At 40.7% G+C, this 14708-nt stretch overlaps 1 protein-coding gene across 1 annotated transcript in view; it reads right to left on the bottom strand.

Annotated features, from left to right (window-relative positions):
• Nucleotides 1-14708, bottom strand: part of MINDY3 (MINDY lysine 48 deubiquitinase 3) — a 72252-nt gene that overhangs the window by 44962 nt on the left and 12582 nt on the right. Inside the window, exons 5-8 of the mRNA XM_039522447.1 lie at nt 14534-14585; nt 12520-12634; nt 8035-8108; nt 7421-7500 (exon numbers count right to left, since the gene is read on the bottom strand). Of these exons, the coding sequence (XP_039378381.1) occupies nt 7421-7500; nt 8035-8108; nt 12520-12634; nt 14534-14585 (321 nt within the window). The remainder of the gene's footprint in view (nt 1-7420; nt 7501-8034; nt 8109-12519; nt 12635-14533; nt 14586-14708) is intronic.

The following is a 14708-nucleotide window of genomic DNA, read 5'->3' as shown; positions in this document are numbered from 1 at the left end:
ATAGTAATAGTAACTCATGTTATGATTACAAACTGTGATGCATTTACCTACAGGCCAACTTCTGGGGTAACACTCTGAAGAGAAAGAAAATCAACTTTTTTTTTAAATAATGTTTCAATTAGACTCAATCCTGCATTTTATGACAGCACTGTATTTCACTCTTACTTACTTGGGACACCATGTGCAATACGTTTTCAAGAACTTGAATTCAACACCTGTGCAGTGAATTTGACTACAGGAATTGCATGAAAGAAGTGTTAGTTTTTCCATGCATTTCCTTTATCTATCCATTCCAATAAGTCAAAAAAGATATTGGGTAAGTTTGGCATGATGTGTGTTTCATTCACATAAGCTGGTTATTATGCACGATCTTCCTTTCCCAATGTTGTCCACAAACAGACTTCTTTGCTCCGAGTTGCCCAGGAAATGTATTCTGAAGATTCTACACCTTGTAGAATCAAAAGTTTATCACTAAGGGATCTTTCTGATTAACCTCTATTTTGGAGGTACCTTTGGACCATAGGCTGTTAAAATTCTTTCCAGGCTGACATTCAGCCAGACAGGAAAGAATTTGCTCATGCACTGGTACATTTGGGAGCTCAGGCAGCATACTTATTCACTTACAGCCCCATTGCTATATATGGCAATATACTGAGCAGAATCGCACTTTCCTTGGGAAGAAGCAAAAGTGGCAAGTCCAATTCAAAATCTAATAGGGGCCTTGGGTTTGGGGGGGACGGGACAGGGCTCAGGGCAGAGGGCTGGGTGACTGCCCCCCTCAGAACCCCCAGCCCCCCCCATTCCTTGTCCTCTGACTACCCCCTCCTGGGACCCCTGCCCCTAACTACTCCCAGCACCCTAACCCCTATCCAAGTCTCCCTGCTCCTTGTCCCCTGACTGCCCCCCTAGAACCCTACCCCCTACCCATCCCGACTGCTCTGACCCTTATCCACACCCCTGCCCCCAGACAGACCCTCCGGACTCCCATGCCTATCCAACTGCTCCCCGCCCCTTGACAGCCCCCCCCCCCCGAACTCCTGACTCATCCAACCCCCCCCAGCTCCTGTCCCGACCACCCCCTCCAGAGACCCCCCGACCCTAACTGCCCTCCCAGGACCCTCCTTGCTCCCTGTCCCCTGACAGCCGTGATCCCTATCCACCCCTCACCCCCTAACAGACCCCGGGACTCCCATGCCCCATCCACCCCTCCCGCTCCCTGACTGCCCCCTCCAGAGACCCCCGCCCCTAGCCACTGCCCCTCGGGATCCCACCCCCTATCCAACCCACCCTGCTCCCCATTCCCTGACTGCCCCCACCCCTTATCCAACCTCTCCGGCCCCCTTACCATGAGGCTCCAAGCAGAGCCAGACAGGCTGCCTCGCGGGAGCGCGCAGCCCCGCTCCTCAGAGCTCTGCGCGTGGCGGCAGGGCTCCGGATGAGCGGGGAGCGTCTCTCCCTCCCCACGGAGCCAAACACTGCCCCGCGGGAGCGCGCAGCCCCGGCCCCCAGAGCGTTGCATGCGCGGTAGCAGGGCTCCAGGAGAAGGAGGGAAGGCGCTGGCGGCTTGCTGCGCTGGGCTGGACTCTCTGGCCTGGGAGTGCAGACCCTGCGGCTTGCTGCACCGGCGGGATTTTTAATGGCACACTGGAGTCCCGGCAGACCACAGCATGCCATTAAAAAAATCGGCTCGCGTGCCGTCTTTGGCACACGTGTCATAGGTTGCCGACCCCTGTCCTTCTATTTTGAGACATTATGTCAGAAAGGAAACAGAAGAGATCCTCTGATAGTTGAGGGCTTTCACATAACCTGCTATGCTGACTCAGGCTTCTTGTCAGAAAATTAGTCCTTTTCTAAAAGAATTTTTGCAATTACTTTATTGGGTAGTTAGTTTTTAGTGCACTGCACCTTTTATAAGAGCACTTTTTTCTGTCCTTTATTGTGCTATACCTAGTGATACTACTTGAAGCTTAATGTAACTTAAATGCCACCTTGTGTTGATAGGAAATAATGCAGAAGTTCTGACATTACAGAGATTGTTTTTGAAAAGGCACAGCATTGTATATACTAATAAAATGTATTCTCTTTGCAGCTGCTTCATTCAGATGAAAGAGGAGGTTACTCACCTTGTACAGTAACTGAGGTTCTTCAAGATGTGTCCCCCTGTGGGTGCTCCACTTTAGGTGTCAGTGAGTCCTGGCACTGCTGATCAGAGACTTTTGGTAGCAATGCCTGGTTGGGACGTGCATGCGCAGTGGCCACCTTGTGGTACCGTTGGCGCTCACGTGTCCAGATCCACTCAATTCCTACTCTATGTAAAGCTCATATAGAGAGCTCTGTAGAGAGGAGGAAGGTGGGTAGTGGAGTACCCACAGGACACACATCTCGAAGAACCTCTGTTGCTGCACAAGGTGAGTAACCTTCTCTTCTTCTTAGAGTGCTGTCCCTGTGGATGCTCCATTTTAGGTGACTATAGAGCAGAGCCCTGTTATGGAAGGTTGGGTTCTGGAGTAGGTTGCACAGTTGCTGACAATATCATAAGGCCTAGTATTGCATCATTCTCAGAATTTTTCATTATTGCATAGTTGTTTGTGAACATGTGTATTGAAGCCCAAGTAGCAGCCTGGCATATTTCTTTGATTGGGACATTATGTAGAAAAGCAGTCAAGGTAGAAACGGCTCTCGTTGAATGGGCTGATCCCTGGAGGGGGTTCTATCTTTTGTTGCTGATAACACAGGTAGATGCAATAATCAAAATGGATTTTGACAGTCTGTTTTGAAATGGCTATGTCTTTCGATCATCCAGTGGTGGTGGAGATGAAAAGTCTCGGTGACTTACGGAAATATTTTGTTCTCTCTAGGTAAAATGCTAGTGCTCTTCTAACATCTAGTGTGGAGAACAGATTCCTGGGTAGACCCACATGACTTTAGGTAGAACGCAGGGAGGGAATTGTGTAAGTTGACTGACATGGAATAATAAGGGTACCTTTGGTACGAATTTAGGGTGTGGTCACATAGTTGGGCCACGAGGGCCCCGATCTCATCCATGCTACATGCTGAGGTGATTGCAACTAGGAACGCTACCTTCATTGATAGGTGTAGCAGTAAACAGGTAGTAAGGGGTTCGAAGGTGGCTCTGGTAAGTCCTCTGAGGACTAAGTTTAGATCCCATGCAGACTTCAGGATACATGTTCTGAATTCCTGCAAGGAAGCATTTTGTAATTGGATGCATGAAGGCTGTGAAGTGTGACACAGACATTGAGTACTGGTATTTCGGTGCCAAGAATGGGAGACCCTGGTGTGGAGGTTATCGGCATGTCTGGAGCCGAGGTTGTCGGTGCCGAGTAGATATGTTCAGGCACCTGCATTGGTGCTACCCTCTTGTGAGTGGCTTTGGTTGGTGCTGATGTTGGCGGTTTAGGTCTGATGGGTACTTACTCCCTAGGAGTCTGTACCGGGTTGGCATTGTTGTTTTCAGTGCTGTTAACACCTTGTCCTTCCTGGGAGTGGTCGGTGCCGTGGAGGAGGAGGTTGTCTTATGCCTGCCACTTGACTCCTTGCCTTTACCGTTCATACTCCCCGTGCGGGCGGTGCTGGAGGTGCCTGGAACACTGAATGTGCTCACCTTGCTGGCCGTTGGCACCGAGGGTAGTGATCTCGCTGGAGATAGTTTTCTCTTTAACAGTTTTCCCTGCGTCAGTGATGTTTCCCTTTTCCTCAATTTTTTGGAGGAAAGGGTACTTGCTCTATCCAGGGAGGAGGTGCCTGGAGAGTCCCTTCCTGGGGGTTTTCTAGCATCCGATGGAGTAAGGGATTTTTCTGTTAGACTAAAAATTATCCTAAGATCCCTGTTTCTCTTTGCTCTGGCTTTGAAGTTGTTGCAGTGGGAACATTTCTGGGGAATGTGGGCCTCCTCTAATCAACGGACGCACTGTGAGTGGCCGTCAGGCATCGTGTCCTTGCAAAAAGTGCATCTTTTGAATACAGGCAAGCCTGGCGTTGTCTTTATCTAATTTTCTAATTAAACAAAAAAGAAGGAGAGGGTTGGGGTTTTTTTGGAAGTCTAAATAGTTTTAAACTGAAGTTTAAGACTATTTCTACACTATTGACTAACTAAACTCTAATTGCTATCTAAATTGTTCTATTTCTCTATTTTAGGTCATTTTCAGAGATCGCTGTTGGAGCTCCATTTGCAGCCCTAGACAGCTGAGAAAGAACTGAGGGGGTCAGGATACGCAAGCACCAACACATGCGCTTCCCAACCAGGCACTGCTACCAAAAGTCTCCGATCAGCGGTGCCGGGATGCACCAACATCTAAAGCAGAGCACCCACAGGGACAGCATTCGAAGAAGAATTACTACTTTCTAGATCACAGTATTTGAGCCAACAAAAAGGAACTGGTATTAAAATTGGCTCATTGTCTACCACAAAAATGCTTCATAAAGAAATCAAGCAAGTTAAGATAGTTTATTTTGTAACTACTCTGTGAATCTCAAAGTTAGTACTCACAACTGAGAGGCATCTTCCAAATATGCAGGAATATAGGATGGAAGAGAGAAGACTAGAGGAACAGAGCAAGCGTGGGAAGTAAGCGGATAGGAAGTCAAAGAGGTAAATTGGAACTGGTTCAAATAATTTAAAAACAAAGGTCAATCTGAATTGGCGCAAGATGGGTAGGAAAACAGTTACTTAATATTCCCATATGGCACTTGGATGCTTATGGAATTTCACAAGTCAGTACTGTATACCATCTGCAGAACAGTTTTGAATATTGTAATTTGATCTTTTTCAATAGCTAACCAAAAGCATGAATTTGATTAAAAATCTGAAATAAAAAATAAAAGTGTTAAGATTTAGGACTTTGGCCTGTTCCCACTCAAACTAATCAAGATACTAGGGGTCAAAAACAAGTTAATGGAAACCAAATACAATTATACCAACTGTTAAGACATGTATTTTGTCTTATTTTATACATAGTAAATGTGTACAATAAATTAATATTAAACATCAGACCACCACCAACTTAGGTTTTTGAATCTTTAGAAGACGCACACCTTAACAGTATTGCATCCAAAAAAAATTATTCTAGGATCAGTGGATAGCTTTTATTATCCGGGCTCAATGATATATTAGAACATAAATACAGGAGGCAGAATCAATGGAAGGGTTCAGAAGAGTAGAGCATTAGAAATGCTATGAAATTTAAGTTTCTCTGACATTTGAGAGGCTGAAAAGAGAGATGATCAGTCTACTGGGATAAATTTAACATGTGCATTGTTTGCATCTGCTTCATCTTATAAACTTAAGACTTATGAGTAGATAATTCTGGTACAAGAGACATTATTTCTAAACCGAGAGATTAAAAAAGATGTACTCTGTTACTACTACATTTCAAAATTTGTAATCAGTTTGTGGCCAGGCGGCTCCTTTTAAAAATTATATCAAAACAACTGAACCAGAGATCATTAAAATATCTGCAAAATGCAAATGTGCACTTTTATTCAGAAGTTACGCAAGTGTCTAATTTAAAACTGTATGTGCTTTCAATATTTAATTTATCATATCTAAGGTAGGCCTTCCACAGATTAATCTCACCACATGTAGCCCACAGGACTGTCTTGCCTTTATTATATTCAGCAGTAAGGAATCTACAGGCCTGTATCTTGTAAGACATTAGCTTAAACAAGTTAGCATAAGCGTGGTTAAATAGGCCTGTAACCTTTGGCATAGACAATTGGCCTAATTACCTTTAGATTTTGGGAAATAAGGAGAGTTTGCTCAATGGTAGAAGTTGGAACTTAACAGTAAATGGCAACTGCAAGGAACTTGGAAGTAATAGCTGCAATTCTGCTTAAGCACAAAGTGATGGGTATGATAATGAGCTAAAATGGTATTAACATGTATCAATATATGTGTACTTATTCTATAGGTTAACTTTAGCACTATGTGGATAAGGCAGTTAGATTTGGCCAAAGCGGGTTGGATATTAGCTTAGGGCCTATAATAGGGCAACCAACATGTGGCGTTCGTTCTTTCTTCTAGGCTTTTCTGCTTTTCCCCATTTGACCCTCAACTCATTCAGGAACCTGGACCATTGGATTCATTGCCAGGCCAGAGACAGGGCTGGTCCTTTGTTTCTTACCACCAGGTCCTCAAAGAAGAGTGCGAATATGCAAATCTAAGAGCGTATGCAAAGAATGATATCACAGATATCCCCAATACTGTATTATCTCTATCTTTTTATGTGGCTTGGATCCTTTCTGGCTTTATTCATTATTTTAATAAAGGTCTCTAAGGTTTTAATTTGCCCTGAGTGTGAGTGTCCTTGCCATCCACCCTGAGGCTTCCGACAAGATATTGGAATAATTGGTTTTAGTTCTGTGTAGCCTGATTTTGGGACAAGAACTTGTCACAGTCATATCAACTGTCAATCACTACAATGATTATTAACCTATTAAAAGTGTCAAGCAACACATGCAACTGGTAAATAGAACTGTTGACATAACCAGTATCCCTCAACCACTGTGCAACTGCATAGGATGTCCAAAAGGCATTGGATATCAGCTATACATGGAGTGCCCTGTCCAGCTCTGACTGGTAGTTATTGCCTAGAAGCAGCTTAGGCAACTGGCTAGTAATCATAGTAGGAAAATACCTATGGAGTCAACTTCAAAGAGTCATGTAGGACCATACAAAGTCCTTGTATTTTACTTGTGCAGGCCTTCTACGTGAGGAAGCTACAGATCGACTGTTGCCAACCCTGAAGAGACTGACTAAAGAAGAAATGTGACAAGATAGAGGAAAACAGCGAACAGACCAAAGGAGGAAAAAAAGGTGTAGTGCAAGAAGGAGAGAGGACAAAGATAGCGAAGGAGAAGGGAAAAGCATACTTGTGTTCCCAATGCTGTAACTCAGCTTTTCTTACTAAGACTGTGGAATGTAACCAATCAAAATATGTTTACTGCACAATTACAAGCGACTATCCACCCCACGTAATCTGAAGAGTTTTGGGATACATGCAAGCACTTCCTTTACTTCCCCCTATACAATTAGGAATTTAGATGATATTTTCTTCCCCAGGAATAGTTGGGTACAGATATGTATCATAGAAAATATAACTGAAGAGTTAGACAAGTGATTTTTAAAAAATAATAAAAGGTAGAGCCTTACATCCCTGAGTGCCGTATAAATATTGGCTGATTAAACACCGACCTCACAAGGATTTTGAGGATTAATCAATACCAGCCTCAAAGATTTTGGGAGGATTAAATATTACTTTTACTTGATGCCTACTTCAAAAGTTAAGGACAGTGAAATAGTACCTCACCTACTGAACAAGGAACACTGTTCAACTCAAGTTTCTAGCACCAAACAGTTATGCTGTGTAAAAACAGATAAAATTATAAATTGGAAATAACTTACTCATTCCTGAACATTCTCGATCTCCGTCCCACACATTAGAAACTGCATGCCCCGTCAACAAGAGGTTAATTAAGCTTTGGCTATGTAATGGAAAGATATACATTATTAAAAAGTGATATGCAATTTATTTCAGCAAATCTAATTATTCCTGAACAAAGGAGAAAACTCATATCTTAGCAAGCATTTGCTGTCTAAACACTTTGAATTCAGTTTAAATATATATCTCAATGACACCCAAAATAGTTTAAAACTAAGATTTTTAAACACAAGATTGCCAATTTATCACCATTTTACGAGATTGAATACTTCCTTTGGAAATTCAGTATTAAAAGGGTTTGTTCCAAAGCGCAGCGAACCATGTGAACAAAGGGGTTCCAAGAATTCAAGTAGAAAGTTACTGCAATAGTTGTTGCTTTTATCTACTGTAGAATAGCAACTGAATTCTTTTCATACTAAGGATGCTCAACAACGATTTCTAAAAGAATAATCACTTGTAGAAACATGGGAAAGTGTGTTAGTCCACTCTGTGGAGACCATTGAATAATCTGGCTATTCTAGTAAAAATATAAAAAAGTTGCAAACACATCTCACAAAAATTACTATTTACAACTTACCTCCCATGGCCATAAACAGGATCTATCAATGGCTCTGTGGAATCTTCAATTTCATTTTTTATGTTTTCGATACCCTAGAGAAAAAGCAGAAACACTCACTGGAGTATTTATAAAAAATTAATGCTGTTAAAGAATGAAGACAAGCTTAAAGCTAGCAGATACAAAATAAAACAATCAGACAATAAAACATATCACGGTTGGCTGCCTTGCTGCAGAGTGGCATAACTGACAGAAGAGACACTAAGGGCAGTGTCACTTGAAAGTGAGAACAGGCAGCCTCATGGCACTGTTGTAGCCGGCATCGCAAGTTATTTACGTTCCAGATGCGCTAAAGATTCATATGTCCCTTCATGCTTCAACCACTATTTCAGGGGACATGCGTCCATGCTGATGACGGGTTCTGCTTGATAACAATCCAAAACAGTGCAGACCAATGCATGTTCATTTTCATTCTCTGAGTCAGATGCCACCAGCAGAAGGTTGATTTTCTTTTTTGGTGGCTCGGGTTCCATAGTTTCCGCATCTGAGTGTTGTTCTTTTAAGACTTCTGAAAGCATGCTCCACACCTCATCCCTCTCAGATTCTGGAAAGCACTTCAGATTCTTAAACCTTGGGTCGAGTGCTGAAGCTATGTTTAGAAATCTCACATTGGTACCTTTTGTGTTTTGTCAAAACTGCAGTGAAAGTGTTCTTAAAACGAGTAACGTGCTGGGTCATCATCCGAGACTGCTGTAACATGAAATATATGGCAGAAAGTGGGTAAAACAGAGCAGGGGACATATAATTCTCCCCCAAGAGTTCAGTCACAAATGTAATTAACTTTTTTTTTTTTTTTTTAAATGAGTGTCATCAGCATGGAAGCATGTCCTCTGGAATGGTGGCTGAATCATGAAGAGGCATACGAATGTTTACCATATCTGGCATATAAATACATTGCAATGCCGGCTACAAAAGTGCCTTATAAATACGCGTTCTCACTTTCTGGTGACACTGTTAATAAGAAGAGGGCAGTATTACCTCCTATAAATGTAAACAAACTTGTTTGTCTTAGCGATTGGCTGAATAAGAAGTAGGACTGAGTGGACTTGTAGGCTCTAAAGTTTTACATTGTTTTGTTTTTGAGTGCAGATATGTAACCAAAAAAAAAAATCTACATTTGCAAGTTGCACTTTCACTACAAAGAGATTGCAGTATAACTTGTATGAGGTGAACTGAAAACTGCTATTTCTTTTATTATTTTTACAGTGAAAATATTGGTAATAAAAAATATACACTTTGATTTCAATTACACACAGAATACAATGTATATGAAAATGTAAAAAAACATCCAAAATATTAAATAAATTTCAATTGGTATTCTACTGTTTAACAGTGCAATTAATACTGCAATTAATTGTGATTAATTTTTTGGAGTTAACCACGTGCGTTAACGTCAATTAATCGACAGCCCTAATACTGATGCATAGTGAGGACCTAATAGAAGAGCTGGTTATAGAGAACAACCTTAGTTCAAGTGACCATGAGCTAATTCAGTTTAACTAAACGGAAGGATATACAAAAACAGATCTGCAACTAGAATCCTGGATTTCAAAACGGTTAACTTTTTAAGGGAATTAGTTAGGGAAGTGAACTAGACTGAAGAACTCAAAAATCTGAATGTAGAGAGGCTTGGAATTACTTTAAGTCAAAGTTGTAGAAACTATTTGAAGCCTGCATCCCAAGCAAGGGGGGAAAAAACCATAAGGAAGGGCTGCAGACTAAGCTGGATGAGAAAGCATCTTAAGCAGATGACTAAGAGAAAGCAGACAGCCTACAAGGAATGGAAGAGGGAGGGATCAGCAAGGGAAACTACCTCTTGGAGGTTAGAAAGTGTAGGGATAAAATGAAAACTACCAAAAGGCTAGCAGAGCTGGATTTTGCAATCGGAATTAGAACCAACAGTAAAAGGTTCTATAGCCATATAAATAAAAAAACAAGAAAAGAAGAAGTGGGACCGCTAAGCACTGAGGATGGGGTGGAGGTTAAAGATTATCTAGGCATGGCCCAACATCTAAACAAATACTTTGCCTCAATTTTTAATGAGGCTAATGAAGAGTTTGGGGTAATGACAGAGTGACTAATGGGAATGAGGATATGGAGGTAGAAATTACCACACCCAAAGTGAAGTCAAACACAAATAGCTTAATGGGAATAAAAGCAGCCCAGGTAATCTCCATCCAAGAATATTAAAGGAACTGTCACATGAAATTGTAATCCCACTAGCAAGGCTTTTTAATGAATCTGTAAACTTGAGGGTTGCACCCGCTGACTGGAGAATTGCTAATACAGTTCCTATTTTTAACAAAGGGGGAAAAATGTGATCCAGAAAACTAAAGGCCTGTTAGACTGACCTCAATTGCATGTGTAGTTAAGGACATAGAGGTTAACAATTGGGATAAAATATAATATGGTTTTACAAAAGGTATATTGTGCCAGACCAACTTAATCTCCTTTGAGAAGGCAACAGATTTTTTTAGTCAAGGAAATGTAGTAGAGATCTAATCTACCTGGATTTCAGTAAAGCATTTCATACAGTTCCACATGGGAAATTAATTAAATTAGCGAAGATGGGGATTAATATGAGAATTGCAAGATGGATAAGGAACTGATTAAAAGGGAGACTACACCAGGCCATACTAAATAGGTGAATTCTAAGGCTGAAGGGAGGTTACTAGTGGAGTTCCTCAGGGACCAGTCTTGGGACCAATCTTATTTAACATTTTTATTACTGACATTGGCAAAAAAAAGGGAGAGTGTGCTAATAAAATTAGTGGATGACACAACGTTGGGAGGTATTGCCAATATGGAGGAGGACCAGACAAGAAGATCTGGACGACCGTGTAAACTGGAATAGAAGAAATGGAATGGAATTTAATAGTGCACAGTGTAAGGGCATGCATTTAGGGACTAACAAGAATTTTTGATATAAGCTGGGGACATGTCAGTGGGAAGCGAAAGAAGAGGAGAAAGACTGGGGTGTATTGGTTGATCACGGGAAGACTATGAGCCGCCAATGTGATGCAGATGTGAAAAAGGTTAATGCAGCCCTAGCATTCATAAGGCACAGTAAATCCAGCACAGAGAGAGGGAAGCGTTAGTACTGTTATACAAGGTACTGGTGAGACCTCATCTGGAATACTGTGCACAATTCTGGTTTCCATGTTTAAGAAAGATTAAGTTAAACTGGAACGCGTGCGGAGAAGAGTTTCTAGGATGATTTGAGGAATGGAAAAGTGACCTTATGAGAGGCGATTCAAAGAGATTGGCTTGTTTAGCCTAACCAAAATAAAGCTGAGGGGAGATATGACTGCTCTCTATATATCATCAGGGGATGACTTAAATAACTTTTCTCCCTCCCTGGTATTTAAGTGCCAATGTGGACAGAAGAACAAATGGACATACACCGGCCATTAACAAGTCTAGGCTTGAAATTAGGCAAAGGTTTCTAACCATCAAAGGAGTGAAGTTCTGAAACAGCCTGCCAAGTGTTGGGGTGAGGAATGGATGGATGGACGACAAAACGTAACTGGCTTGGTAAGTTTATGGAAGGGGTGGTATGATGAGACTGCCTACAATGGCATGTAGTTGATCTGCGACTGCTAGCAGTAAATATCACCAACAGCTGGTGATGGAACACTAGATGGGGAGGGCTCTGAGTTACTATAGAGAATTCTTTCCCAGGTATCTGGCTGGTAAGTCTTGCCCACATGCTCTGCTCAGGGTCTAACTGACTGTCATTCTGACCCTAAAATAGCAGAGACCCTGGGGTTTTCTCACCTTCCTCTGCAGCATGGAGCACGGGTCACTTGTAGGTTTAAACTAGTGTAAATGGTGAATTCTCTGTAACTTGACGTCTTTAAACCATGATTTGAGGACTTCAGTAACTCAGCCAGAGATTAGGGGTCTGTTACAGGAGTGGGTGGGCGAGGTTCTGTGGCCTGCAATGTACAGGAGGTCAGACTAGATGATCATGATGGTCCCTTCTGACCTTAAAGTCTATGGGATAAGGAACAATCACTCTACTCACAGTTAATCAGTGGGGAAACATTGCCAGGAGATCCTCTGACTTTCCCCCCTTCCTCAGGATTTCACTGCTATCAGCTGAACTAAAGACTAAAATGAAAACGGAGCTACAGATTTATGGACCTAATGTCCCTACTTAACAGGTAGGAATGGGATGGCAGTCAACACAGAAATACATTTTAACTCTATAAAAAGATTCTTTTCCACCTACTCCCCTGTAAACTACCATGTGAAGTTCAGAAAGGAATTTTCTTAAAAATAAACTATTTACAAATTTATTTCTGTGCTAGATGCCCCACTACAAAATGAACAAGGAGCCCATCCTACCCATAAATCTGGAATTAACTCAATTTTAATTTCTGAGCTTGCTGCTCACCTTTAAGTAAAGGGATAATGATCAAATCTTTTCTTTTAAAAACAAACCTTTGTCAATATCACAGAATACAGAAAGAGCAATACTCCAAATTTATTTGTCCACACTGAATACTGATCCCACATGGCATCCTTTAGTTCTGGAAAGCTTTGGAATGATTGCTTGCTGAAGACAGAAAAAAGGAGAAATAATTTAGATGTAGCATTAGAATAGTGTAAAAAGTAAAGAGGATATTAGGTTCTAACATTAAGCTGTTACTCTGTTTTTACTTGGACATCAGTGTTACTCCATGCTAAGACAGTTAAATAGCAATCTCTGCGGTTAATATACCTGCCACATAACTATTAGTATTTATTTATCAGAAGAGCAAATAAATGGTTTCTTTAGAGAAGCTGGTTACAGTATTATATTTTTACTGATATGCAAATATTTTAGTGTAAATTATGTACATTTGAAATAGCGCAAAGTGGCTAGAATAAATAATTAATAAGTTTTTCAAATCTGAAGTTGCAGTAGACTGAATAGGTCTGTCAGTACAGTAATTAATAATGAAAGGAAAGGAGAGGGGAGAGTTGTATCTTAAGAAAAACTCTACCCAACCAGGTGAAACTATTTTCCTTCAATGAACAATGTGTAGGACCTATTATAAACCACTTTCCTCTCTGAGACTTCATTTTAAAAACCAGCTTGCCCCTCAAAGAATCATTAAGCCTTTGAAAGGCTGCTGTTAAAAGGACATATCCTCAATGGGCCACCTCTTAGACAAAGCCTTAGTGGAAGCAAAAAGTCCTCAACTCATTTGTGGGTGGGTGTAATGAGAAAAACTGGTATGGAAAATAAGGTGGCATATCTGGACAAGCAGATAGATTGCAAATGAAAGTCAGAGGTAGAAGAAATCTCTGAATGCAGGTAAGTGAGGTGACTGCTTTCTCTTGGGACAGCATGGGATCGCAACCAGAGATTTCTTTTAATAACACGTACACATTGTTTCTTTTCTGTCACTTAAACTGAGAAAGCATAACATACATTAGGTAAGGCTAAGTGTAAATCTAAATATACTAAACAAGCCATTGTTTTTACTCCACTTTTTTCTGTTTTTAATAAATCTTATTTAATGTTAAATTTATATTGCAATGGTGCAAATTTGCTTGTGAGGGGGAAGGTTCACCCAAGCCATTATTGGTAACAAAAGGCATCCTACAACCTTGAAAGAGGTACAGGAGGCACAGAAAGTTCAGAAACCTAACCCGCCAAATGAATTTGGTCAACAGGGCATGGGAAAGGATGTCCACTCCCAGTGGGCTGTTTTGTGAAAAGCTGTAATGGGGAAACATCTGGGGACCTAAGACAGGACCAAGGAACAGACAAGAGTTGATTATAAGGTCAGGCAACATGTTATATTTTTTTCCTCCTCTCTCCTCCATCACATAAAAGGATGTTTTGAAAACTGATTGGTAAAGACTATTGCAAGTACTCTTGAAGGTGATAAAAACTTGTAGTGACCTTTAAATTGGTAACTTATTTTATCCAAAATATTCTTAAACTTTTATTACTATTCTCGTTTTGTTCCTTACATTTTATTCCTGTAAAAGGTATAACATTTTTTTTTAATTTATTAGCTTCAGAGACAAATTCGACACACTTCTTTAAAAAGTTTCCTGGCCTGTCTAAAGTTATGGAAAGATACCAGGTGAGGCAAGCTGTTTCTTGTAATACAGGTCAAACAAGCATTTTTTTTTTAAATCAGCATAATCTGTGAAGACTATATCACAACAAATGTAATTATTCATATCCTTTTTACTCAAATTTATTAAACATGCCTTTTAATTAACTGCAAAGAGATGCACATATTTATGTGCCGTGTGCTAATCTGATATTTTAGATAATTTTAAAAAATCTGGAACCAATTATTGCTTTCTTTTTGAATTATAAATACACAGCATAAACACAAAGTTTTAAACTCCAAGTTTGACCAACCCCTACAACACTGTGTCATATATCTGATTTTGAATATTAGTGAGATTGTAAAATAATGTATTTTAAATGTTCCAACATGTTACTTACTGAATTAATGCATGAAATCGCTCAAAGCCAAGCTCTTCGGCAGCCAAGGCAGCTATACACAAGAGACACTTTTCAGCACTACACATGGCAAAAAATGACACAAGATACACACAGCAAGCTAGTATACTTTCAAGCGTCAATTATATTTTTAATTCCCCCTCCTTTTGAAAGTTTC

Source organism: Mauremys reevesii, linkage group 2 (genome assembly GCF_016161935.1).
Source record: "Mauremys reevesii isolate NIE-2019 linkage group 2, ASM1616193v1, whole genome shotgun sequence".
In the NCBI taxonomy this organism is placed as follows: Eukaryota; Metazoa; Chordata; order Testudines; family Geoemydidae; genus Mauremys; species Mauremys reevesii.
This window is presented reverse-complemented; position numbering and strand designations above follow the sequence as displayed.